Source organism: Tasmannia lanceolata, unplaced genomic scaffold, assembly GCF_043159265.1.
Source record: "Tasmannia lanceolata isolate RefF3 unplaced genomic scaffold, GAP_Taslan_0.1 ptg000008l, whole genome shotgun sequence".
Taxonomy (NCBI): Eukaryota; Viridiplantae; Streptophyta; class Magnoliopsida; order Canellales; family Winteraceae; genus Tasmannia; species Tasmannia lanceolata.
The window spans coordinates 22631662-22656721 of record NW_027518685.1 but is presented as its reverse complement, the minus strand read 5'-3'; the positions used below and the strand labels follow the sequence as shown (position 1 = coordinate 22656721).

General features: G+C 39.7%; 1 protein-coding gene across 2 annotated transcripts in view; it reads left to right on the top strand.

The window, feature by feature from the left end:
• Positions 1-25060, top strand: part of LOC143884836 (DNA (cytosine-5)-methyltransferase CMT3-like) — a 68016-nt gene that overhangs the window by 22196 nt on the left and 20760 nt on the right. For both annotated transcript variants that reach the window (XM_077388648.1, XM_077388649.1), the window contains exons 4-15: positions 3033-3140; positions 3229-3348; positions 3527-3626; positions 10848-11038; positions 11157-11222; positions 11318-11542; positions 17835-17893; positions 17971-18037; positions 20182-20511; positions 20590-20658; positions 20745-20831; positions 20900-20987. In XM_077388648.1, the coding sequence (XP_077244763.1) occupies positions 3033-3140; positions 3229-3348; positions 3527-3626; positions 10848-11038; positions 11157-11222; positions 11318-11542; positions 17835-17893; positions 17971-18037; positions 20182-20511; positions 20590-20658; positions 20745-20831; positions 20900-20987 (1510 nt within the window). The remainder of the gene's footprint in view (positions 1-3032; positions 3141-3228; positions 3349-3526; positions 3627-10847; positions 11039-11156; positions 11223-11317; positions 11543-17834; positions 17894-17970; positions 18038-20181; positions 20512-20589; positions 20659-20744; positions 20832-20899; positions 20988-25060) is intronic.

Below are 25060 nucleotides of genomic sequence, written 5' to 3'. Positions count from 1 at the left end.
TCAACCTCAATGATTTCAGTAAATAGGGTATTGGATGTAACATATAATGACCCTGAAATCCGAATGGTGAGGTCATAAAATTTTTGAAGCAATGTAGCCATCCTCCTAACATTTTCCCAATCTTCATTGTCTGGCTTTCTAATCCCATCAATATCCCCTGAATTAATTTCACTACTAAAACAAGGATCTTCAAGGTCCAACCGATCAAAACCTTTCTCAAATTTCTCAGCCGCTCTTAACATCAAGTACGTCGAGTTCCATCTCGTAGAAACATCTAGACATAATAGGCTCTTGCTTTGAATCCTCTCAGCCTCTACACATTCTTTGAAGAGCTTCAACCTAGCTGGAGAACTCCTCACATATTTCACTGCGGCCCGAACACGGTCAACTGCAACTTCCACTTCCTTCAGTCCATCACATACAATTAGATTAATAATATGTGCAATGCACCGCATATGGAGATACTTCCCTTGTAAAACACTTGACCCCCAGTTCACAATTCTTCTCCTTAAATATCCAATGGCAACATCATTTGAACTTGCGTTGTCCACCGTAATGCTGAACACATTATCAACCCCCCATTCAAGAAGACACTTCTCGAGTGCCTTACCAATGGCCTCACCTTTGTGACTGGAAATTGGACAAAAATTTAAGATTTTTTTGTGCAATTTCCAATCATTGTCTATGTAGTGAGTGGTTAGACACATGTGGTTAATCCTCTGCAAAGAAGACCACGTGTCTCTGGTGAGACAAACCATTTGAGTTGACTGCTTAAGAGACTTCTTCACCTTCAACCTCTCATCAATGTAGTATTGAAAGCAATCCCTCCTCACGGTCGAACGAGACGGAATATGGAACATTGGACATGAAATTGACATCAATTGTCTAAACCCTTCCTTCTCCACAAACTTGAAAGGAAGCTCATCCACAATAACCATACGGGCTACGGCATTTCTAATGGCCCCTTCATCAAACTTCCAACAACTAAGAGTGCCACTACCATCCCCCTCTTGACCCTTGATTGGTTGAAAATTCAACAGTGTCTGCTTTGCATTTATATGGTCGGGGCATTTCTTACATGTCGAAATGTAATTCTTAAGTGCCGTAGTGCCATTCTTTCTTGGATCACAACATAATTCCCTGTCATAGTAGTTACACCTTGACTTATCTTCACCATCCTCATCAACAAATTTCGTAAAGTGACCCCAAACCTCTGACCGTGGCTTAATCGCCTTTCTCTTCCTTGAGCATGCAACTGTTTGGGTAGAGTCTAGGGGGTTGGAAGATCCTTCGCTTACATTAACATTATGACTATCCCCTTGCGACATCTAAGAAAATAATATAAAGAAGATACCCATTAGATTAGGCCATTAACAAACACTCCAACAGGCAACATAAGCATCAACCAATACATTGAGCAAAAACATGAAACATCTGATTCTGAAGTCTGAACAAGACCCATTGCCATTGACCCAGCAAAACTTTCAACCATTTACAAATTACCCATTACAGGACAAGCAAAAAACATGAAAGTATAATGAAACAACTGAACAAGACCAATGGCCATTACCCAGCAAAACCTTCAACCATTTACAAATTAGTAAATTACCCTTTTCAGGCAACATAACTACATAATTATCAACCAATACATTGAGATTTGAGCAGAAACATGAAACATTTGAACAAGACCCATGGCCATTACGCAGCAAAAGTGCAAAACCTTCAACCATTTACAAATTACCCATTACACTATTACATGCAACATAAGCATCAACAATACATTTTGCAAAAACAATATACCCAAATACCCATTGGCCATTATCAAACAGAAACATCCAAAGTCCAAGCCATTTACAAAATACCCATTAGTAATTACCCAAGGGCCAGGACTCCAATAGAAGTTAAGGAACCATCAACCAAATCCAATTACAGAACTGTCACCATTTAGCCAAAAAAAATATTCACAAATTTTGCACCAAAATTACCCAGTACCCCAAATTACGCATTCATTGAATCAGACAATCAATACTCACCATTTTTGCACCAATACTAGGCAAATTAGCAAAAAAAAGGTCATTAACATTATTTAGCAATGGCAAGAAAAACAGAGCATTAGGTATTTCTTAATACTCATTAGGCATTACATTAGCAACTTGCAAAACCATTAGGTCCATTACCAATTTAGCACAATAAAAATACAAAATCAAAGGGAAAGAAAAAACAAAACCCTATTTCAAATTTTCAGGTGGGGAAAAAAGAAAAACCCTAAAAAAGCAAAACCCTACATCAATCAATGTTGAAATAAAAAAAAATCATTTTGAAAAACATAACCGGAACCCTTAATAACTAAATATCAATGATCAATCCACCCACATCCAAAGGACCAAAGCCCTAAAAGACTAAAAGTAAAAGGCATAGATTAGAAACCCTAAATAAGTAACTTGGTAATTCCTAAATCACCTCTTAATCTTGACTTCTTGAGTGAGAGAGACTGAGAGAGAAGAAGAAAAAACCCGTCTGCAACTTCCCAACTTGCAATTTGCAAGAAGATTGTTAGAAACTGATGACTGATGAGAGTAAGATTGTAAGAAACCGTCGTCCGACTCGTCTGTCGATGAGAGAGTGAGACTACCACTATCTAATTGACTTAGGTGTTTGATCTCCTGGTTGCTTTAGATTACCATTATTGTCATGAATCAATTATTATAACAACATGCATAACATGCCAGAATTCATTTATAACTGCAAACAATGGAAGACCAAATATGTACATTTGGAAGCTTAGTCTGTTGCTTTATTATCATGTGAACATCATGGGCATTTTTAGGAATGGTAACAATTTTATAAGTGAGTTGGGTCCTTGTGATAGATTGCGAGCAAGGCATTTCTCATAAAATTGGATTCATGCCTAGATAAAATAAAATGCCTGAAGCTTTGAATTTGTATGCATGTCTTATTAAAAATTTCATCAAATTTGGCTCCGAAATGTGATGCAAGCCTAATAACTTTCACATGTTATGTATGGTTTCCAGGGTAAAGATGGAGGACCAAATTATGTTGGTAGGGTATTAGAGTTTTTTGAAACAGTGGAAGGGCAATATTATTGTTCAGTCCAATGGTTCTTTAGAGCCGGAGATACTGTGAGAATCTTGATGATTTTGAGACTTTATTTTTATTTTATCTCTTCCAATATTTGATTCTTATAATTGTTACACACATTCTTCTCAGGTTATGAAAGAACAAGCTGCTTTGCATGATAAGAAGCGTCTATTCTATTCGACTTTAAAGAATGATAATTTATTAGAGTGTCTCGTTTCAAAAGTCAAGATTGTACAAGTAGCCCCCAATGTATGTTTGCTTTGATCTCGAGTTATTTTGGATTGGTTGAACACTGTGTTAGCAACCTTTTCAATTTTATTTGAAATTTAATAACGGATCTTGTAAATCATTTTTTGTTAATTGTTCCATCGTGATTGTCTCACATCTTTGTTGAGCATGCCAGTAAACTAACTGTGCTTTTGTGCAGATTGATTTAGAGTTGAAGGTGAAGTCTATTCCACCATGTGACTTTTATTTTGATATGAAATACTCTGTGGATTATTCAACATTTAGTACTATAGTGAATGGTAAGCCATTGATAGTGTTGATGATTTAAGGTGTTGAGGTTTATTGTATCATGTAATATGAAAGTGAGGCACATTGTATCTATACCTATTTATTTTATTTTAGGCACATGTTGCACATGCATAGGCATACATAGGCTCAATTGTGTAAACTTTTCTCTTGATTATGTGTGTGTATTATTCAGAAGCCACTTTGTTCATATGCTCCCTTGTACATGCATGTTTGTGGTCTTCGAGACTGCGTGTCATTGCCAAGTACCTGATGCCTGATGAACTTAGGTTATATGTAGTGAGATGCAGTCGCTTAATTCTGTCTGACTGAAAGAATAAAGAAACCTTAAAATAATTTCTTTTTTAATTATATGATATTCTAGCATAATTATAACTAATGGAAACCAAGCATGATTATAACTCTTCGAAACCAACCTTTGTTTCATCTCTAGTGGGTCATCTTTTATGTAGAGTGATTAACCATCTATTGCGTTTCAGAATGTTATAACATGCTACTAGGAACTTAGTTCTTTTCTAGTGGGGCAAGTTTCGCGCTTTGAGTTCCACATCTAAATTTTAGTTCTTGGCCTCTTTTAAATTAATTCATTGAATCGAATCTTGATTGATTGTCAACACGAGGGGTTTTAATTTGGTCCACTTAGAGGTTTTTGGGGGATTTATTTGTTTGGAACTAGAGAATCCACCTAAGAGGTTTTCAAGCTTAGGGTTACATATAAGAAAATAGAAAGTAAAAGAAGGGTACTTTTATGCTGTTGTTTTTTTCGTTCTATTAAGGCTTGTTAGGGTTTACCCTATTTCATTTCTCTCGACTTTATTTTCTTCTTGAAACCTTTTTCTTGCTGCTGAGTTCTATTTCTTGGTATTGCATTGCATTAGTTGGTACCAAGCTAGCAAGGCTATGTCGGGTGGACTTTTAAGCTTTGCAAAAATTGATTGGACAACCTTGTTATCAATTGGAGCAAGTGGAAATCTATAAGGCCCATGTTTTCGTTGGAAACCCTATCCCCTCCACCGCCCGTCTATTTGTTGGGTTCTGTGCAAGGGAAAGAAAAATTCAATAATATGGATGTGATGGAAGTGATCAGGATTTACACGTTAAGGCTGACCTTTTTTTTTTTAATTTTATTTTATGGAGAGGAACAACCAGGGCAAGCTGGCTGAAGTAGAAATTATTTTTGAATATTCGGAAAAAGTTTGAAGCCAATGATGTGAAAATTGTAGCCCATTAAATGCAAGGGGTATGTATCTATGTGGTGGCAACAAATCCAATTGGCTAGGATTACAAATTGTGTAAGAGCAAAATCAGTTCATGAGAGAAAATGGTGAAGTTAATTTAATCCCAATTCTTGCCAACCAACCATGAAGGCATCCTTGTCAACAATACGAGCCCCACTGGCAAGAAACATGATTGTTGGAGAATACAGCAATTATTTCTATCCTCTCAAGTCACAAGTGAAATGAAAACCCAAGGTGCAGCCTAGACAAATCGTCCAAACCTGCAAAATTGTGGAGGGCCAACCAGCACTAGCACTGTCCATGATTCGTTTGTATCCCAATTTACCGAGCAACAATTTGATTGCTTCCAATGTGGGAAACGTGGCAATGAATGAACGAGTGTTGTGGAAAAGCTAAAGAAGTGTAGAACCATCTTACAATAGATGTTGACAGAGAAGAGGGTGGTGAAGGAGCCTATGAAGAAGTGAGCAATGAAGAAACTGTAGAGAGCAATGAAGAAACTCACGCCCAAGTTGATGGAAGGGAATCGGCTGCTAAACAACATTTTCCAAAAGAGTACCGTGAGCAAAAAGCTTTTTCAGGTGTTGTTTGATGTTGTGAGAATCTATTATGACAAGAGAGTGTCCCAATTGAGGTTGAAGATAGATCCTCTCCCGACGCCATAACAAATCGGTTGTTTCAAGAAAGGCAATGAATCTAAGGTGAGTCCTCGATGCTTAGTTTCAATTTCAGTTGGAAAAAATTATAGAGATGAAATTTGATTTAACATAGTTGATATGAAAGTTTGCCATTTATTGTTGGGCCACTCATTGCAATATGACCTGAAAACCATGGGAAAAGAATACCTACATCTTAAGGGTAATGATAGAGTTCTTTTTTTCTCTTTTCATGATGAGGTATTTCGCAAGTTCATTTGGTTTACCGTTTATGTAATACAATATACTAGTGCCCAAATCGTTTTTTGGAAGGTTCTTTGTGGTGTCTTTCATGGACAACACCTACATGAAGTGTTGGCATCCTTATAAAAAGAGGAATTATATGTCATTGTCAGGAAATCTGAGTCATGACATATCACTTGCTGTTTTTTGGGTATGTGGTCAATGGAAATGACATCTAGGTTGATGAAAATCAAGGCAAAAGCTAGCTAGGACTGAATGACACATAATTGTATTGTTGATGTTAGCACCTTTCATGTTTTCCCATTGTTTTATTGGTGGTTTGTCTGGGATTTTTGAACCATTGTCGCATCGATCTCTAGGGTTTCTTCGTATTTGTTTTGATGTCCTTCTTAATAGGTTCGATGTCCAGTAAAGATATCTGGGGATGGGTTTGGGCCTGTAGCTCGACTGCAGGAGGCTTTGAACCTCAACTTTAAGTCTGCAAGCTCAATCCACCAAAAAATAAGATATTTGGGGGAATTTGTAGTTTCTTGTTTTGATTACTGTCTTTTCTAGAATCTTTTGTTTATATGGATATTGCTCGTCTGTTTGATTTGATAAACATCCCATTGGATCTTGTTTCACCGTGTTTCTAGAACTGCGTTTTGTTCAGCTCATTGGGTCAGGTCTTGTTTGTTGCAATTCGCTTCTTTGTTCAGTGAGTTTGATGAGGTTTTAGGTGGATGTTGCAGCACTGACCTTCAGAATGGGTCATTGCAAGGAAAGCCTTAGACGACCTGTAATTTAATGAACTGAGTAAAGCCTCTATGAAACAATGACTAATTTTCTTTGACGATACCTTGGTGGGCTCATTTGCTGCTCCTCTGAAGTGCTTCCCTCAAGCAATTTGATTATCTTTGATGCTGCATAACATTATGAGATTGACGATGGTTACTTGACAACATTTTCTATTTAAGCAAACACGAATACGACTTGACAGTTGTTCCCATTGATGTCATTGTCATTTGGAGGAGATAAGCCTGGTCCATGCAATGCATAATATGTATGCACGATCTAAACTGTTCATTAAGTAGTCCCCAACGTGGATACGCCGTGGCCCAAAAATCTTCTAGAAAAGATGATTCTAGCTCACCGATTTAATGATTAAAAATAAACGGCTGAAGGAAGTTTGACTTTTACACAATGGAAAACGAAAAGTTTAGCATGTAAAGATTTACTTAGAATTTTTTTTTTCTGGCCATTTTACTGTGATTGGAATGGACCCAAAGGGAAATTTCAACACAAGGCGGTTGTATACAACATTTCCGGTCCCCAAGTGTCACATCGAAACTGTTTGGCTTCCCGTGATAGGCAACACAAGTGTCGTGACACATTGGAGACATAGCTAGGACAAACTCATCATCTTCCAACTTCTCACCTATGCAATGATAATCTCAATGTGCTTTGTCAGAGCATGGAAGACAGTTTTGAGATGGCTTGATGACACTCTTATTATCGTAGTAAAGAACATGGTTTTAAATTTCGTCCGAAATCCAAAATTTAGGTCAAGACCGAAACCGAAATTGGCGAAACGTACCAAATGTGGGTCGAAATTTGGAAAAAAATATTAATTTTTTATTCCTTTCCCAAATTTCAGCCGAAATTTTGGCCCAAAAAATCGACATTTCGAGTGTCTTTACTGAATTTCGGCTGAAATTTCGGGATTTCGGCTGACACTTTGGTTTCGGCTAGGTCCGAAATTTATGCTGAAACCGAAATTTCAAACCATGGTAAAAAACATGTGTCCTTGATCTCAAATTTAACTTCTATAGGAGATGTCTCAGCCATGTATGCTCTGCTATGTTAGAAGCCATGGACATGTCTTCTGCAGCTGCACTCGATCTGGAAACTTTCCTTAGCCTTTTGATACTCCATGAGATTAGGCAGCCATTGAGTTGAATACAATATCATGACACTGACCTCTATGTATCTAGATCTCCTGCCCAGTTTCCATATGAATATCCATACTTTGACTGTCTTATCCTAGTTTTCCCTATGGAGTAGCCCGTGATCTAAGCTGCCTCTTATGTACCTCAGATTCCTCTTGGCTACTTGATGGTTTTTCTCTAGAGGACTCTGAAGATATTGACATACTTGATTCTCCACTTAAGTTATTTCATGTCTGGAAGAGTTATGTACTGGAGTGCTCCTACAATACGTCTATAAGTACGAGGATCCGGATCTTCTGCTACTTTTTCACTAATTTCTTGCTATATGCCACATGTACATTGAATAGTTTGCAATTCATCAGCTTAAACCTATTAAGAAAAGGGTGTGCGACATACTTGTTTTGGGACAGACACATCCCTTCATTATATCTTTCCATCTCTACTCCAAGTAAGTATTGTAGACACCTAGGTCCTTCATATCGTAGGTACCTTGAAAGACATGCTTAAGGCTCTGCATTTCAAATCTTTCTATCCCTGTTATTATAATACCCTCCACAGATTATCACCAAAACCTAAGTAATTGAGAAGACACGGGATAGGAGGACAAATAGTTTTGTGGCATGAGAATGAAGATCATTCATGATGCAGAGGTTTGCAGAAGAAATGCGAAATCTAAGAAAGGTTGAAAATATGGCTGGGAGAAATGGTGGAGGAAAAGTATGAAAAATGGTTCTAAGAAAAGGTTGAAAATATGCCTGGGCCTGGGAGAAACGGTGGAGGAAAAGTGTGAAAAATGGTGTCAATATAAAGAGGGAAGCATGCGTTCATCCATTGAAAAAAAAAATAGAATAAAGAGGGAAATAAAAAATAGAATAAAGAGGGAAGCATGGGAAATCCAAAGAAAAGGGGTGCACAAGGTTGGTTTGAGTGATTTGATCAGAAGATTAGGATTGGGGTTTGAGATTTTTTAGGGTTTGGAGAGAAAACTCATAGTTCTTTTTTGGAAAGACAAGGGTGGTGGTTACATGTACCTATTTTAAGTTCCGTGCTAAAATGCACCCACTTAAGTGAGAATAGGTGGTCCCTTATGTTTTAAAAGAGATACTGAAGTGAGTTGCTAACTTGTAACTCACTTAGGGTGCTAAGTTTGCAATCAAGTAAGAAACACATGGAGTTTTAGGCGAGGAAAAAGGAGAGATCCTAGTATTCGTGGATGTGAATAAAAACCCTACGATTTTAAATGAAGAAAGAAAGGATAGGAATGCTAGGAAGGGGAAATACGAAGATTAGAAGAATGGAAGAGACGAGAAATACCTAGATCGTGATGAAGGCCCATGAATCTTGATCTTTGAGATCGCAATGCTATGGTACCATGTAAAAAAATCTCTTGATGGCCTATGTAAATTATATTTTTGAGTGGCTCTTGAAAGCATCCTCCAAATGGTAAAAATCCGCCTTTGCTATCTATCCCTCAATGATGAACCAAATCCTAGGAACACCCAGGTTGCATCGAACCTCATTATCCAGCTGGTTCCCACTCCAAAGGACCAAAAAGCTTGCACTTGGGTGAAACCTCCGCCTAGAACCATCAAAATAAATACCGATGCCTCCCTTGATGGTGAGCTAGCAGCAATCATAGGCGTTTTGCGGGATGAAAACAGTGTCATTCACGAATGTTTCTCAATCAAGACCAATCCAGAAGAAATACATGGCCTCAAACTCAAAGCAATCCTCAAAGGTATCCAACTTGCCAAAAAAACAATTCAAAATATCTGGGTGGAATCATATTCTCTTATGGTTGTCAAGATCATCAATGTCACCTACAAGTGTCCTTGGAAGAACCTTCCTACTCAGCAATCATGAAAACCCTATTACTCTTCAATTCATGGCATATCTCTCACATTTGGAGAGAGGCAAACTCCGTGGCTGATTTACTCTCAAAGCACAACTGTCCGAGTAAGGGTGAAGACTTCCGTCCCGACTTTCTCCCTCAATCCCTGATGAATTGCATTATTAAAGAGTCTCTGGGGCAAAGTAACCGGGATCACCCTCCCACCCGCGATCCGGGGTCGCCGACCCGAAACGTGGGTCATTTACGACTCGGATCACAAAAAATGGCATCTGGGCGACCTGCGCGAAAGGGAGAGATTCATAAGAGAGAGGAACACTTTGGTGGACTAGGAAAAGAGAGTATCACAATAGTTTATTAGTTTGTTCATATTTTTAGGTTCTTATTTCAGAACCCGTTAGTTATTTTCTGTTTGCTTTCATTTAAGATCGAGAATGCAATATATGTTGGTACTTAATTTAGTGATATTTGGAGATCTTCAAATTTTATATATTATGAATTGGATTGGAACTGGAATTTTCATTTTGAATATATATGAGTGGCATACACGATGTTTTTGGTTTTGTTTATTAAATGTATGTATTATGGACTATAGAATGATATTTTTGTAAAAATATATGAAATTATATACCAGATTTGCACTCCAAATCGACCCGCGAGCTAAAATAGCCAACCGACTTAGCCTACCCACATCGTACCTCGTACCGGGCTACCATCGTACCCCATACCCGTTCCCGTACGGCGTACCTGAAGGAATCATGTTCCAGTTAACCTTGTTCTGGGGTCTTCCTATATTCGATTGTAATTTCATTTTGTTTCTCTCTTGTAAATTCTGGTAGGGTTCTTGCCTAACCCCAACTTCAACCCAACTCAACTAAGCCTTTGTCCCAAACTGGTTGGCTTGCCTAACCCCAACTTATCAATAAAAAAAATTATATTTTTGAAATACCTTGTTTACATTGTATTTGTATGCAAAAAATAAATGTATGAAGCTACGAACTGAGTTTTGACATGTTGGTATCTTTTGTTTGCACATGCTTGAATGAACATGTTTATGAAATTTTTGCTGTTGCATTTCATCCATCATATTATATTGTGCCACTAGCACACACCTATCCTTAATCCTTCTAGGACTGATATTTCTAATCTATTTGGTTACACACACACACACACAAACACACACACACACACACACCCCAATTACATCTAGTTGGTTCCTCTTGTACTTTGAATATTGTTAATTCATACTGTCATTAAATTACTTTTTCCAGTTAATCATCTAGCTCTCTATTTACCTCAGATAGTTCAAGCGAAAGCAGTGACTTATCCTCATCTAGCTGCGTTGAAATTAAGCCTCATTTGAGAGAACTATCTACTACCTCTAAAGCTGAAAAGTCTGAGATAGCTTTGTTAGATCTCTATTCCGGTTGTGGCGCAATGTCAACTGGATTATGCCTTGGGGCCAAACTATCAGGCACCAATCTTATAACAGTAAGTCGTTTCAATCATTATCTTTCATTTTCCCATTCCTCCAAATTTGATTTTTATCCTTAAACCTGGATTTGTTTCGTGTGCATTCTATATGTAACTTGCTGATTATTTTTGATAGAGATGGGCCGTGGATTTTGACCAATCAGCTTGTGAAAGTTTGATGCGAAATCATCCAGAGACACAAGTAAGGATCACTTAATGTTATGTTTATTGTTTTTGACTTCTTAATGATAACACATATACTTGGGGGTATTTACTTTGCTGTGCTTGCTTTAATAGGTTCGAAATGAGTCTGCAGGGGATTTCTTCTTATTATTGAAGGAATGGATCGGACTTTGTAAAAAGTATGTTGGTGGTAGTGTGGAAAAAGCACAAAGATCTACGTCAAAGATCTCAAAAGTAGATGATTCTAAGATTTCGCAAGGGGAATATGAAGTTTCAAGACTAGTTGGGATTTGTTATGGTGATCCCATGGAAACTGGCATGCATGGGCTTAAATTTAAGGTATACTATTTTATCAAAATTTGAGTTGAAACGTAATATTTACTCTCAATATTTATCGCCTTTTCCTTAAATCACACTATAACGAACAATGTAATTGTTAGAGTCAGAGAATGAGAATGAAAGAGTTGGAGACTTGCTCCCCCTCACTACGATATTTATATTATAAAGACAAGTACAATGACTATATTGCCTTCAGGTTTATTACATATATCTAACCCCACCCCACACACACACACACCACCACCACCACCACCAAGCTGGAGTGTAGATATTATACGTTCCTAGTTTGTTACAAATGTCATTGAGTTTATCTTTACTTAAAGACTTGGTAAATACATCCGCTAGCTGATCTACACATCGAGTGAAAGCAACCTGAACTTCGCCTCTCTGTATCCCGTGGCGAATAAAATGACAGTCTACCTCGATATGCTTGGCCCTCTCATGAAACACGGGATTGGTAGCAATGTAGATGGCAACTTTATTATCACAATAAAGCTGTGCTGGAGATGATGATGGAAACCAAATCTCAGATAGGAGAGATCGTAGCCAGAGATGTTCTCCACTTGTGTGAGACATAGCTCGATACTCTGCCTCTGCACTAGACTTATAAACTATATCGTGGCTTTTTACTTCTCCACAATACAAGGTTGCCTCCAACAAAGGTACAATAGCTTGTGGTGGATCTCCTATCTGCTGGAGATCCTACCCAATCTGCATCACAAAATCCTTCCACTCGACTATGTCCATGTTTCTTGAACATAGACCTTTCCCTGGTGCCCGTTTTAGATAACGAAGGATCTGAACTACTGCAGCTCAGTGAGAAGTGTGTAGAGTACTCATAAACCCACACCAACTGCATACGAAATGTCTGGGCGAGTAACAATGAGGTTGATAAGCTTCCCTACTAGTTGACGATACCGACTAAGATCATCCATCAAATCTCCTTCTTCTGCCATAAGTTTTGTATTAGGGGCTTAGGGCCCATAGGTACAGTCGCTGGTTTCATCCCTACGAATCCAGTCTCCTCCAATAAATGATAAATCTAGAACATATTTCCTCTGTGAGAGAGATAAACTAGTACTAGAGTATGCAACCTGAATCCCCAGAAAGTATCGAAGGTGTCCAAGATCCTTTGTAGCAAATTCTTTTTGTAGGACCACTTGCAACCTCTATATGCCAGCTGTATCAAGCCCTGTAATAATGATATCGTCTACATAAACAGTGAGTAGAATATGCCCTGCATTAGAATAACAACTAAACACCGAGTGATCCACTACACACTGTCGCATACCAAATCTCATGATCGCATCACTAAAGCAGCCAAACCATACTCTTGGAGATTGTTTTAGTCCATACAAGGACTTATGGAGCCTTCAAAGTGAGGAGGACATCTCCCTCTGAGCAACATAACCAGGAGGTTGCTCCATATACACCTCCTCAGTCAACTGCTCATGAAGAAAGGCATTTTTGACATCCAGCTGATACAGGGGTCAGCCTCGATTGACAGTGAGGGAGAAAAAAACTTTGACAGATGGAATTTTGGCCACTGGTGAAAAGGTCTATGTGTAGTCAAGGCCATATGTATAGGTGTAGCCCTTAACAACAAGCGCTCCTTAAGTTGCTCAATGGTTCCATTTGGCAAGTGTTTGATGGCAAATAGCCAGCGACAACCAACAGCCTAAGCTCCAAAAGCAAGCGGAACCAAATCCCTCGTATATTCTCCCTAGCGACCTAATGCCCTAGATTGTTTTTCTATTACCCTTCTCTTTCGTTCGCGGCTCCGTGGTTATTTCCTATGGATGTCTACTTGTGCCTTGATTCCGTTGCATGTTCTCGTTGGATCGGCGTTTAGCGTACTCTTCTTCATTTAGTTTGCCCACCTTTTCATCTTTCTTTGTTTTCTGAACCGAATCAACGTCAGGGTTGTCTTTTTCTCTTTTGTTTGCCTTTATGGATCCCGTTATTGGGAGTCCATCCTCCGGCGTGACCCATGACTTCCGTGCGATACCCTCTTCGGTCTATGTGACTTGGAAAGCTGCAGTCGAGACGTAGTTGCTCGGGGCAAGGCCCATATTCTTCTTCATGATCATCCTCGTACTACAAACCCTACCTATGATCGGTGGGAACAGGAGGATGCTCAGGTCCGTACCCTACTTTGTAGAGTATGGCCGATCACATTGCTAGCCCCAAGATGGTTCTTCCTACAACCAAACAGGTTTGGGATCAGACTACACTGCTTTATTTTGGTGTGTCCAACATTAGTCGTATCTGCTCCACGTACTCTGAGTGGATGCGTTTTCGCCTTGGCGATATGTCCACTGCTGCTCACGACAGTCAGTTTGTGGCCCTATGCCAGCAGCTTGATGTATATATGCCGCTCGCGTCCGACCTTACTGTTTCTGCTTGTCAGCGGGACCAGATGCGTGTTATTCATTACCTTGAGAGTTTGGGTCCTGGGTATACAAATCTTCGTCGGCAGATTATTTGATCTGGATCCATTCCTTCACTCACAGAGGTCTATTCCAGTGTTCAACAGTGCTCTCTTGGTGACTCCACGGTAGCAGTGTCTATTGGTGGCTCCACTTTAGCAGCGTATGATAGCGGTTCTCGTTCCATCCGCGTGGTGCCTCCTTTAGTCGTGGACGTTGTTGTGGAGGCCGTGGTGGTGATCGCCTTGGTGACAGCCGAAGAAGCTCCTTTTGCACCCATTGTCAGAGAGAGGGCCACCATGTTGATATTTGTTTTCAGCTCCATCCCAAGCTTCAACCTCCACGCTTGGCCCATGTCATTGTTGGTCTACCTGAAACCTTGGTTCCATCTGACTCGGCTCCTGCACCAGCTACGGATACACTGACCATTTCATGGGCTGATTATGATGAGTTTCAGCGTCTTCGCTAGTGGTGTGCATAAATCGGTTATAACCGAAATAACCGACCGAATCGAAGTCAGTCGGTTATTTCAGTTCGGTTAGTAGGGATTGCGGTTCGGTTTTAAAAAAATCAGAATTTCGGTTATCGGTTTTGGTTTCGGTTTTCCTATTTAAAAATTTCGGTTAAACCAAAAACCGATAGTTTTTATGTATAGCACACAAAACTGTGTATGGTATATATACATAAAAACTGTGTGTGTGTGTGTGTGTGAGAGAGAGAGAGAGAGAGAGAGAGAGAGAGAGCTCTGTATGGGTATATATACATAAAAACTGTGTAAGAGAGAGACAAATATCATAATGATGCATGGATTGTGGGCCCCACCGCAGTGAAGAGAAAGTGTCAGTGTAATGAAGTGAAAGAAACCTCTACACGTTTCTCTTTTGTTTTTTCTCCCTCTCCCCTAAAAAATATCTATTTTTTTCTCACTCTTCACGTTTCTCTTTTGCTGTCAAGGGTTTTCTACTTTTCTACATTTTATTTTCGCCCTTGAGAGTCTGAGAAGAGAAACAAGGCTTCCGTCCGACGACTCCGACTCTCCTCACGGGATCTCTGATCTCCGATCTCCTCCTTCTCCGGCGGGATCTCCTCCACCTCCACTTCTCCGGCAGGATCTCCTCCTCCTCCTCTCCGGCGGGATCTCCTCCACCTCCACTTGTCCAGCGGGATCTCCTCCTCCTTCAGAAAATGAGTTCATTCCTTGGGCGAAATGCCTAAAAAAAATGGCAAAATGCATTTCGATTATAACCGAAGTAACCGAAAAACCGAAATTATTATTCGGTTTCGGTTCATTTAGGTTACCATTGCATTGGTTATCTGTTTCGGTTAGCATTTTATATGAACCGAAATATTTCGGTTCGGTTATTTTTTCCAATTTTGGTTCGGTTTAAACCGAATGAACAGCCCTAGTCTTCGCTTGAGCAGTCGTCCAGCCACTACGGGTTTTGCCCAGCCAGGTAGTTCTCTGGCATCCTTACTTAGTAGCTCTAGCTCCTGGATCATTGATTTTGGGGCTTCGAACCATCTCACCAGTAATTCATCTTCTCTTAGCTCTTTTCGCCCTTCTCCCTCTGATTCAACCTCTGTCACTCTCGCCGATGGGACATCCACCCCTATCTCAGGTACTGGTACTCTTTCGCCCCATTCCGGGCTGACTATATCTTATGTTTTGTGTGTGTGCCTAAATCCCCTTTTAATCTCATTTCTGTTAGTCAGCTTACAAAATATTTAAATTGATCTGTCTCATTCTATCTGTCTTATTATGTCTTTCAGCATCTCTCGACTAGGAGGATGATTGGCTCCAGCCATGAGCATGATGGACTCTATCGCTTAGACAGTAGCCCACCTCGTTATTTTCTACACAGCTCTGCTGATTCTTACTTGTGGCAATGTCGCCTAGGCCACCCTTCTCTGCAGAAGCTTCTCAAGTCGTCAGTTGTGTCGTTTACTATTCAGTCTTTTGATTGCGAGTATTGTGAACTCGGGAAGCACCGTCATGTGTCTTTTCACTCAAGAGTCGTTAGTTGTGTTGTGAGTCCTTTTGCTTTAGTACATACAGATGTATGGGGTCCTTCACGGATTATGCCACATTCTGGTTACATAAGTTTTATTGTGTTTGTGGATGATTATTCTTGTGTTACTTGGATATACTTGCTTAAGGATTGCTCTCAGGTTTTTCATGTTTTTCGGACTTTTTATGCAGAGATTGCTAACCAATACAATTATAGCATTAAATGTTTGCTCACTGACAACGCTAGGGAATATTTCTATACCGAGTTTCAGGATTTCTTATCCTCTCGTGGTATTGTGCACCAGTCTTCCTGCGCACATACTTCATAGCAAAATGATGTGGCTGAGCGCAAGATGCGCTACCTTCTCGATATCACTCACTCTATGATTTTTCAAATGCGAGTTCCTAAGTCTTATTGGAGTAATGCCGTACTCACTGCTTGTTTCTTAACTAACCGTTTTCCATCCTCGGTTCTGGATGGCTCTACCCCTTTGTCCGTTCTTCATCCTACGGTTGAGCCCTTTCCTCTGAATCCGCGAGTGTTCGAATGTGTCTGCTTTGTCCATAATCTATCTCCAAGTGCTGATAAATTGGATCCTAAGGAGAGAAATGTGTATTTCTAGGGTACTCTCATACCCATAAAGGCTATCATTGCTATAGCCCACTGTTGATACGCATGTTTGTTTCAGCCGATGTCACCTTCTTTGCGTTGGAGCCGTTCTTTCCTCCCTTTCCAGGGGATGCTTTTGTCATTTCAGCGCCGCCGCTTCCTCTTCCTATCCATGTTCTTCACGATCCTATTGATCATCCTAGTCCTCCTACTATAGATGCACCGTGTCACCCACCACCTGTTAGTAAGGTCTACCATTGATGAGCGAAAGAGAAGGCATCTGATGTCAAGCCTGAGCAGGTTTCCTCCCAGACATAGATCCCGGCTGCTGCCACTCAGGTGCCTGTTGTTTCTAGTTCTGTTCAGTTGATTCATCTATTGCATCTCGTACGAGATCTCGTCAAACTTCTCATCCTATTTCTTTAGTTGTTTCTTATGAGCATCCACCCCTTGTTTTCGCAATTTTGTCTCTTCCTTGTCTTCTGTCTCTTTGACCATGAATGTCCAAGAGGCACTAGATCACCCTGGCCAGTGTGCTGCTATGGATGCTGAAATGGCGGCCCTTCGGAAAGAAAAACAAGAGATAGGAAGCGAGAGATGTAAAAAAAAAGGTATGATTAGGGTTTAGAAAATGATGTTTAGGGTTAAGAAGAAGTAGGAAGGGCTTGTTGGGAGAAAAGAAAGGGATGGGGGTAGGGTTAGAGGCGAGGAGAGGGGAGAGGGATGAGGGTTGAGGGAGGCGAGGGTGGGGTGGGAGGCGAGGGGTTGGAGGGGATGGCACTATTCGTGGTACTATTCACGGCAGTGAACACTGCTCACAGAGAGAGAGAGAGAGAGAGAGAGAGAGAGAGAGAGAGAGAGAGTAGGTGGAGGCGAGGCGATGGTGGATGGCGGAGGCGTTCGTTCGCGGTCCCTAGGGCATCATAACCGTAGGCTCACTATGATATTTATATTATAAAGACACTTACAATAACTATATTGCGTTCAGGCTTATTGCATATATCTAACACTAATGTATGAGAATAACGACTTTTCATATATATATATATATATATATATATATATATATTTGAATGGTTACGACTTTTCATATTCTCAACAATCTTTTCACAGTCTCTTATTTGATGCTTCATTCAGGTTCACCTCCATTTCAAGTGATTCTTATTCTTTCTGTTGTGTCTTTTAAAGTAGTGATTTTGATAGAAATTTGGAATGTGATTAATGTCTCATATTCGTCTTGTTCAGGTGCGCTGGAAAGGTTATGGTCCAAGTGCAGATACTTGGGAACCGATGGAAGGGTTGAGGTATGCTTACTTCTAGGTATAATGAGCCAATGAGGAGCACTTGCTTTGGTACTAATCTTCTTTTGTACATATCTCAGCAATTGCCAAGACCGAATACGAGATTTTGTAAGAGAAGGGTTCAATTCAAAGATATTGCCACTTCCTGTAAGTGTCATTTTCCTTGCTTTCTTTTAGTTTGATTTTCTTTGATGTGTTTTAATGCCGATGTTCCTTTGTTCTTGGTGCGGGGACGGAGCAAAGGCCTTTGCTCGCGCGCGCCGGTGTGTGTGGGGTGGGGGGGGGATAATGGTTATTATATAATATCTAATAAATTATCAATTACTAATAAGTCATTATAAAGTCAAAAAATCAAAATATGACAACTTTTAAATCAAATGATTTTTAATTAAAAAAAAAATCATGTACAAATTTTACTCAATTGTCTTCGGTTGAAGTGCAAGGAAGGTCCATTTTCTCATGAATTCCTAAATCCCATGTAGTGTAGTAAAAAAATATGCAAGACAACTTAATAGCATACTTACAACAAATCGCAGAAGACATGATTTGGGAATACTTGAATCTCCAATAAGCAAAATCTTGAGCAAATAGTTGCTCGCGAAAGAGGAATCTGATTAGTACTTTCTTTGAAATCCAGAAGAAAATTGTAGACCAAAACCCCACGTTGGTCATCCATTTCTTCTAATCAACACCACCCTCTTGAAAAACCCCCACAAATATTGATTACTAGCACCTGTTTTTTCCGGTCGACGCTAAACCCTACCTCCCAAAAAAATCAGTGTCATCAACCAAATAAGAATCCATGATGAAAACAAAAAACAAAACAAAAGCTGACAAGTCTCAACCACTTCACCATGTCACGGTAAACAGAAAAAAACAAGAGCAATAAAAAACAAATCTTTTGAAAAAACATGACAACACAACACGCCAAAAACTATCAATAACTTGAGAGAGAGAGAGAGAGAGAGAGAGAGAGAGAGAGAGAGAGAGAGAGAGAGAGAGAGAACAACATACTAGAGAACAACATGGAATCAGGAAAAGCAAACTGAACTACCGAAACAAATAATAATCAACAAATTGATGTAGAAAAGGGGAAAAACACACAAATGCAACTCAATCTTACATGGAATCAGGAAATTTAACCCTCTAGAGAACAACATACTAGCATCTATGATTTGTAAACACGGACACGAGTGTCGTGTGTCGCCACGGACACGGCAAACCCCCAAACTTTAGAAACGGGGACACGGCTAAAATAGAAAGTATATGTAATCATGATTTGTGGATATGGATTCGTGTGTCCAGTTTCGCCATGGATACGAGTTGTCTAAATGAGGTAAACACAATATTCAATAAAAAAAACAGAATGTCACACTTGACACGCTACAAAAACATGTCCACACACCCACATTAAGTCTACCACTTCCAGCAATACAAGTAAAAGTCTCCAAAGGAGTGTTGACACGTGTGGACACGCGTGTCATGTCGGACACGGCTGGACACGTGAGTCGGCAATAAATTCAAAGTGTCGACCAAATCATAGTCTAGCATCTATTGACTATTGTTACAAGAGAGACTCCCAAGTGCCTCTTTAACTAGAGACCCATTTCTACTTCATCAATCTCATGAAGCAAATGAGAGAGAGAGAGAGAGAGAGAGAGAGAGAGAGAGAGAGAGAGAGAGAGAGAGAGAGAGAGAGAGAGAGAGAGAGAGAGAGAGAGAGAGAGAGAGAGAGAGAGAGAGAGAGAGAGAGAGAGAGCATACTATTTGGCCGAACTCCTCAGAGAAAAAACCATCATTCGAGGGAGATTTGTTTCAAAAACAAAAACAAAAAGAATGCATATCATGTTTTGGAAGTACCCTAAAAATAAGATCGTGATTAGTGTTTTAAATAGCATTAGTTTTGGGAAATACCCTAAAAATAAGATTGCGATGAGATTTTGAAATCCCTAAATTTCCGTATGTGTTGGAAATATTCATATTCACAATTGAAGGCATTGTCCCTCTTCGGAACGAATGAAAAATTATAGAGGGCGGCAAAGGGTAAAATTGGGATTTTTTATAGCAAGTTATATCCCTACCATATTTTTTGTCGCGGGCAGCCGCCGGGGCGGGGGGGGGGGGGGGGGGTCGGGGGGGTGTGTGGCAATTGCTCCCCGTCGGCTCCGTCACTAGTTACATGTCACCTGTTGTATGATACCTAGTAGGCTTTAGATCAATTGATAGGTTGTTGAAATTTTCTAATAAATCAATAGGCTGTCGCAATTTCTAAGTGGGTTACTGAATTTCAGGATGATGCTGATGTCATCTGTGGGGGCCCTCCATGCCAGGGTATTAGCGGTTTTAATCGCTTTAGAAATGCTGATGCACCATTAGAAGATGAACGAAATCATCAAATAGTTGTTTTCATGGATATTGTGGAGCTACTGAAGCCTAAATATGTTTTGATGGAAAACGTGGTTGACATTTTGAAATTTGCTAAGGGTTCACTTGGACGATATGCATTGAGTAGGTTAGTTAACATGAATTACCAAGCAAAGCTTGGAATTATGGCTGCTGGTTGTTACGGCCTTCCACAATTCCGGATGCGGGTATTCTTATGGGGTGCTCATCCTAATGAAGTAAGTTATATTCATAATTTTGGTCAGGTTATTATTTAACTTGAAGCTGTTTAATAGCTGTTTTTTTTTCCTATGCAGAGACTGCCCCAATATCCACTCCCTACGCATGATGTAGTTTTAAGGGGTTGGGCTCCAACTGAGTTTGAGGTATGGCTGTTGTTTGACCAACTTTAATGACAACTTTTTATTGATCTAGTCTTTTATTGCTGAGTTATCTGATTTTCACGGTGCAGCGTAATACAGTTGCTTATGATGAAAACCAACGGCGAGAACTGGAAGAAGCGCTGCATCTTCGTGATGCTATTTCTGATCTTCCACCTGTATGACCACTGTTTCTGATTTGGTTGATTTGATGATCTTCTGACGTTTACCTTATTTTCTTATTTAGGTTACAAGTCATGAAACCCGTGATGAGATGTCCTATGGAGAAGATCCACAAACCAAGTTCCAGAAATTTATCAGATCAATTAAATCTGGTAATTTTATTATTTTTAAAATAAAAATTGAGCTAATCTATACAGCTAATTTATCCTCAGGCTCACTATTATTTTGAATGATATTTTTGGTTTTGATCAAACAAACTGTGAATAACTTTAGCTTCTATTAATTATGTAGTTTATTGTTGTTCTTGTGATGTGCAAACTTAACTATTGTGTGCTGCTTATAACGGATTTTATGATGCCATACTGCTTCTTTACTGTAACCAAAATTCTATAGTTTATTGGTGTTCTTGTGATGTGCAAACTCAACTGTTGTGTGCTGTTTATAACGAATTTTATGAGCTCATATTGCTTCTTTAATGGACTGAAATTCTAGACTTTTTTGGGTACACAGTTTTTTCATATTGAATTCTGGTTGCTAAACTACATGTTTTTCTCCTTAGAGATGTATTCAGAAAAATGCTATTTAATCTTCTTAGCTTCTCTTTCTTTTCTTGTTCTGATTGGAACTTACAAATACAACCGTTCTGACAAAAACTTTATCTTGCATCGGAGTTGTAGTTGGTGGCAAGGTTTTAAATTTCGGTTTCGGAACGCGTTTCGGTCCTCAGTAAACCGATGAAATTTCAGACGAAATCTATCGAAATCAAATTAAGTAATATTTTAGCTCGTAAAGAATTTTGCCGAAATCCCTGAAATTTTTGGGATATTATTAAATAATGAATAAATGCCAGATTTTTTGGATATATTCCTTAAATTTTGGCCTGAAATTTCGATTGAGACCGAAATTTTGTAATGTTTCGACTTTATCCAATTTCGGTTTTGGTCTTGAAGGAAACTCGAAATTTCGGATTGAAATTTTGGATTTCGGTTGAAAATTAAAACCTTGGTTGGTGGATAAGGTTTTTTTTTTTTTTTTTTTTTAATTTCACTTTGTGAGTTGCAATCATGGTTCCGAAAAGTTTCGTTTCGGCCGAAATATTTCGTTTCGGCCGAAATATTTCGGTTTTGGCAGCGACCGAAACGAAATTTACATGAAGTCGTTTCTTTACAAGATTTCAGCGAAATTCCATTGAAATTCCGAAATTTCGCCGAAATGTCACGGGAATTTCGGTTGAATTAGTCTTTTTTACAAAATTTCCACCAAAAATTTAAATAGATCCCCGAAATTTTAAAAATGTCCACCGAAATGTTATAATTCCCACCGAAATTTATGAAATATTCACTGAAAGAGCCAAAATTTCCACTAAAATCAGCGAAATTTTAGACATTTCGGTCGAAATAAAAAAAATGAAATCATAATCATATTTTTACATGATTTTGGCCGAAATTTTGGCCCGAAACCGAAACGTTTCACCGCAACCGAAATTTAAAACCTTGGTTGCAATGGCCATATTTGGTTTACAAGTAGTTGAACCTTTTTATTCTCTTATTATTGTATTTTTTTTTTAAAATGACAATTTTCATTAATATTGAAAAAGCATTCGGGACCTGTGGTCCCAGCTTGTTGTTACAAATATTAGTAGAACACCGGACCTATCCGATGTTTTTGAAAAGGGAAAAAGCAACCTTCCAGAGGTTAGGACTGCAATATTCTTCCTTGATGGAATGCGCTGATTACAAGTATGATACTATTTCAAAGTCCTCCCGATCGGCTCCTGCTTTAGCTAGAGTGTTAGCCATCTCATGCAATCTCCAAGGTCCCTTTTATGATTCGGAAACCCAGGCCACTGTATTTGAGGAGTCGCCTTCCACTATAAGAGGACGTTGGTCATGATCAGACGCCCACCTTAGACCAAAAAGTAATGCTCTAATCTCAGCCTCGTTAGCGTCACATGTTCCACAGGGTCCCGAATACGTCATAACAATTGATCCAGAGGAGTTTCTAATTACTCCAACTCCTGCCCATCCAGGATTCCCAAAGAACTGTCATCAAAGTTCAATTTCAACCACCCTGTAGGCGGGCTCGTTCATTTGGGTTTGGGTTTGGATCGGATAGTTCTGTCCCAAATTACTGACCACCAGTTCCTTATCAGCTCGCCCATCTCGTAAGGAGTTTGTTTCTTTGCCCTTGTCTAGAAAATCGTTTCAATCTTGATATCCAAAGCAATACGAGCCACAGTTCTACTCTTCTCCTGAAAAATGCGTCTGTTACGTTCTTTCCAGATATTCCCTACTATGGCGTATGGGGTCGTTGCCCAGAGATTTCTCCTCATTTCTCCAAAAGGCCATGTGTGCCATCCAGAGAGGAGAGTGCTGCTAGATTGAGGGTACACCCAAGAGATCCCTAGCCTGAGGGGTGTACTGCAGGAAGACTAATGTGTCATTTGCGAATTGAAGGTGGGTTATCTCTTCAGCTAAGGGTCCCACTCGAAGTGCTCCAATCAACCCCATTCTATTTGCTTTTGTCAACATCAGACTAAGTGCCTCAACAACCATGATGAACGGATACGGTGCCAATCGGTCCCCCTGGCGGATCCCCCTTGATGCTTTGAGGAATCCTTCTGTTGAGCCATTAGTGATTACTGAGAAGGAGCTGGCTGATATCAGTGCTCTGATCCACTTCCTCCAGGACGGCCCGAAACCAGTCTTATTATTTTATGTATATAGTGGTTTTGTAATATGAGTTTAAATTGAGGGAGATGAGATTTTCAAGTCCCCTCCCCCCTCTTAGGATAATGCGCCACCCTTTTAATGTGATTTGACGTCAAAAAGTGTTAAATTTTGCCCACAATTCACATTAAAAGGGAGGCACATTATCCTTGGCGCGCGCGGGGGGGGGGGGATCATCTCGCTAAATTGATTGTAATGCTTTTCAAGTATTATGTGTTACCTCTAAGTTAATCTAATATATTATATACTCGTTAGTCGTTACAACTTTATAGCAAATTTGAAAGAAGAGTTTATTTCATCATGTGAATCATTACAACACCGTTTGTTATTGGGAGAATTTTATCCATTTTCCTTTTTGAATGGCTTGGGCAACTTGTGATTGCAAGGATGTCTTATGTAATATAGGTCCTTGGACTCATTTTAATTAATATTGCTGTGAACAATCAATAAAAGACCGTGCATCAGAGGAATCACATGCACCGGGTTGTTGATCCTGAAGAGGAAAGTCGAAGGTGAACTCTTGACCAATCAATACCACGTGAAGAGGGAAGTATGGCAGACAATGGGATCTGCTCCTAGGTCATGAAGACAGGAGAGGAGAATCTAACAAGGAAATGTCAGAGGGCAATTCAGTTTCGACCAATGTTACCGGGATCGCCCTCCCATCCTTCGACCCACGATCCGGGGTCACCGACCCGAAACGTGGGTCATTTGCGATCCGGATCGCCAAAACTGGCGACCCGAGCGATCCATAGGAAAGGGAGAGATGTATAGAGAGAGGTAACACTCGGTGTACTAGGGAAAGAGAGCTGCACAGTAGTTTATTAGTTTTTTCATGTTTTTAGGTTTTTATTTCAGATCTGAGTAGTTATTTTCTATTTGCTTTCACTTAAGATTGAGAATGCAATATATGTTGGTACTTAATTTAGTGATATTTGGAGATCATCAAATTTCAAATTTTATATATTATGGATTGGATTGGAACTGGAATTTTCATTTTGAAAATATATGAATGGCATATACGAGGCTCTAGGTTTTGTTTATTAAATGTATGTAGTATGGACTATAGAATGATATTCTTGTAAAAATATATATAAGAAATTATATACATATAGTACCAGAGCGACCTAGATTTGCGCTCCAATTCGACACGAGAGCCAAAATAGCGAACAGCCTACCCTCATCGTACCGCGTACCGGGCTACCATCGAACCCCGTACCCATTCCCGTACCACGTACCAGAACGAACCGCGTTCCAGGTAACCTTGGTTTCGACAAAGTGTAGATATCTAGGAGAAGTGACCAGGGGAGTCGGGTCACGGGCTCAAGGCGTGAGAAGGGCAGAATGATGGAGATAAGCGACAACCTTGGAGTAATTTGCAAGAATGAGCGGGCATGGAAAATGGCCGCTGAAATTGAAAGAGATCTGCCTCCACAAGGGGCATCATCTGATACGATCTTCAAATCCAAAGGAAAAGGCAAGAGAGAATTAAGAAG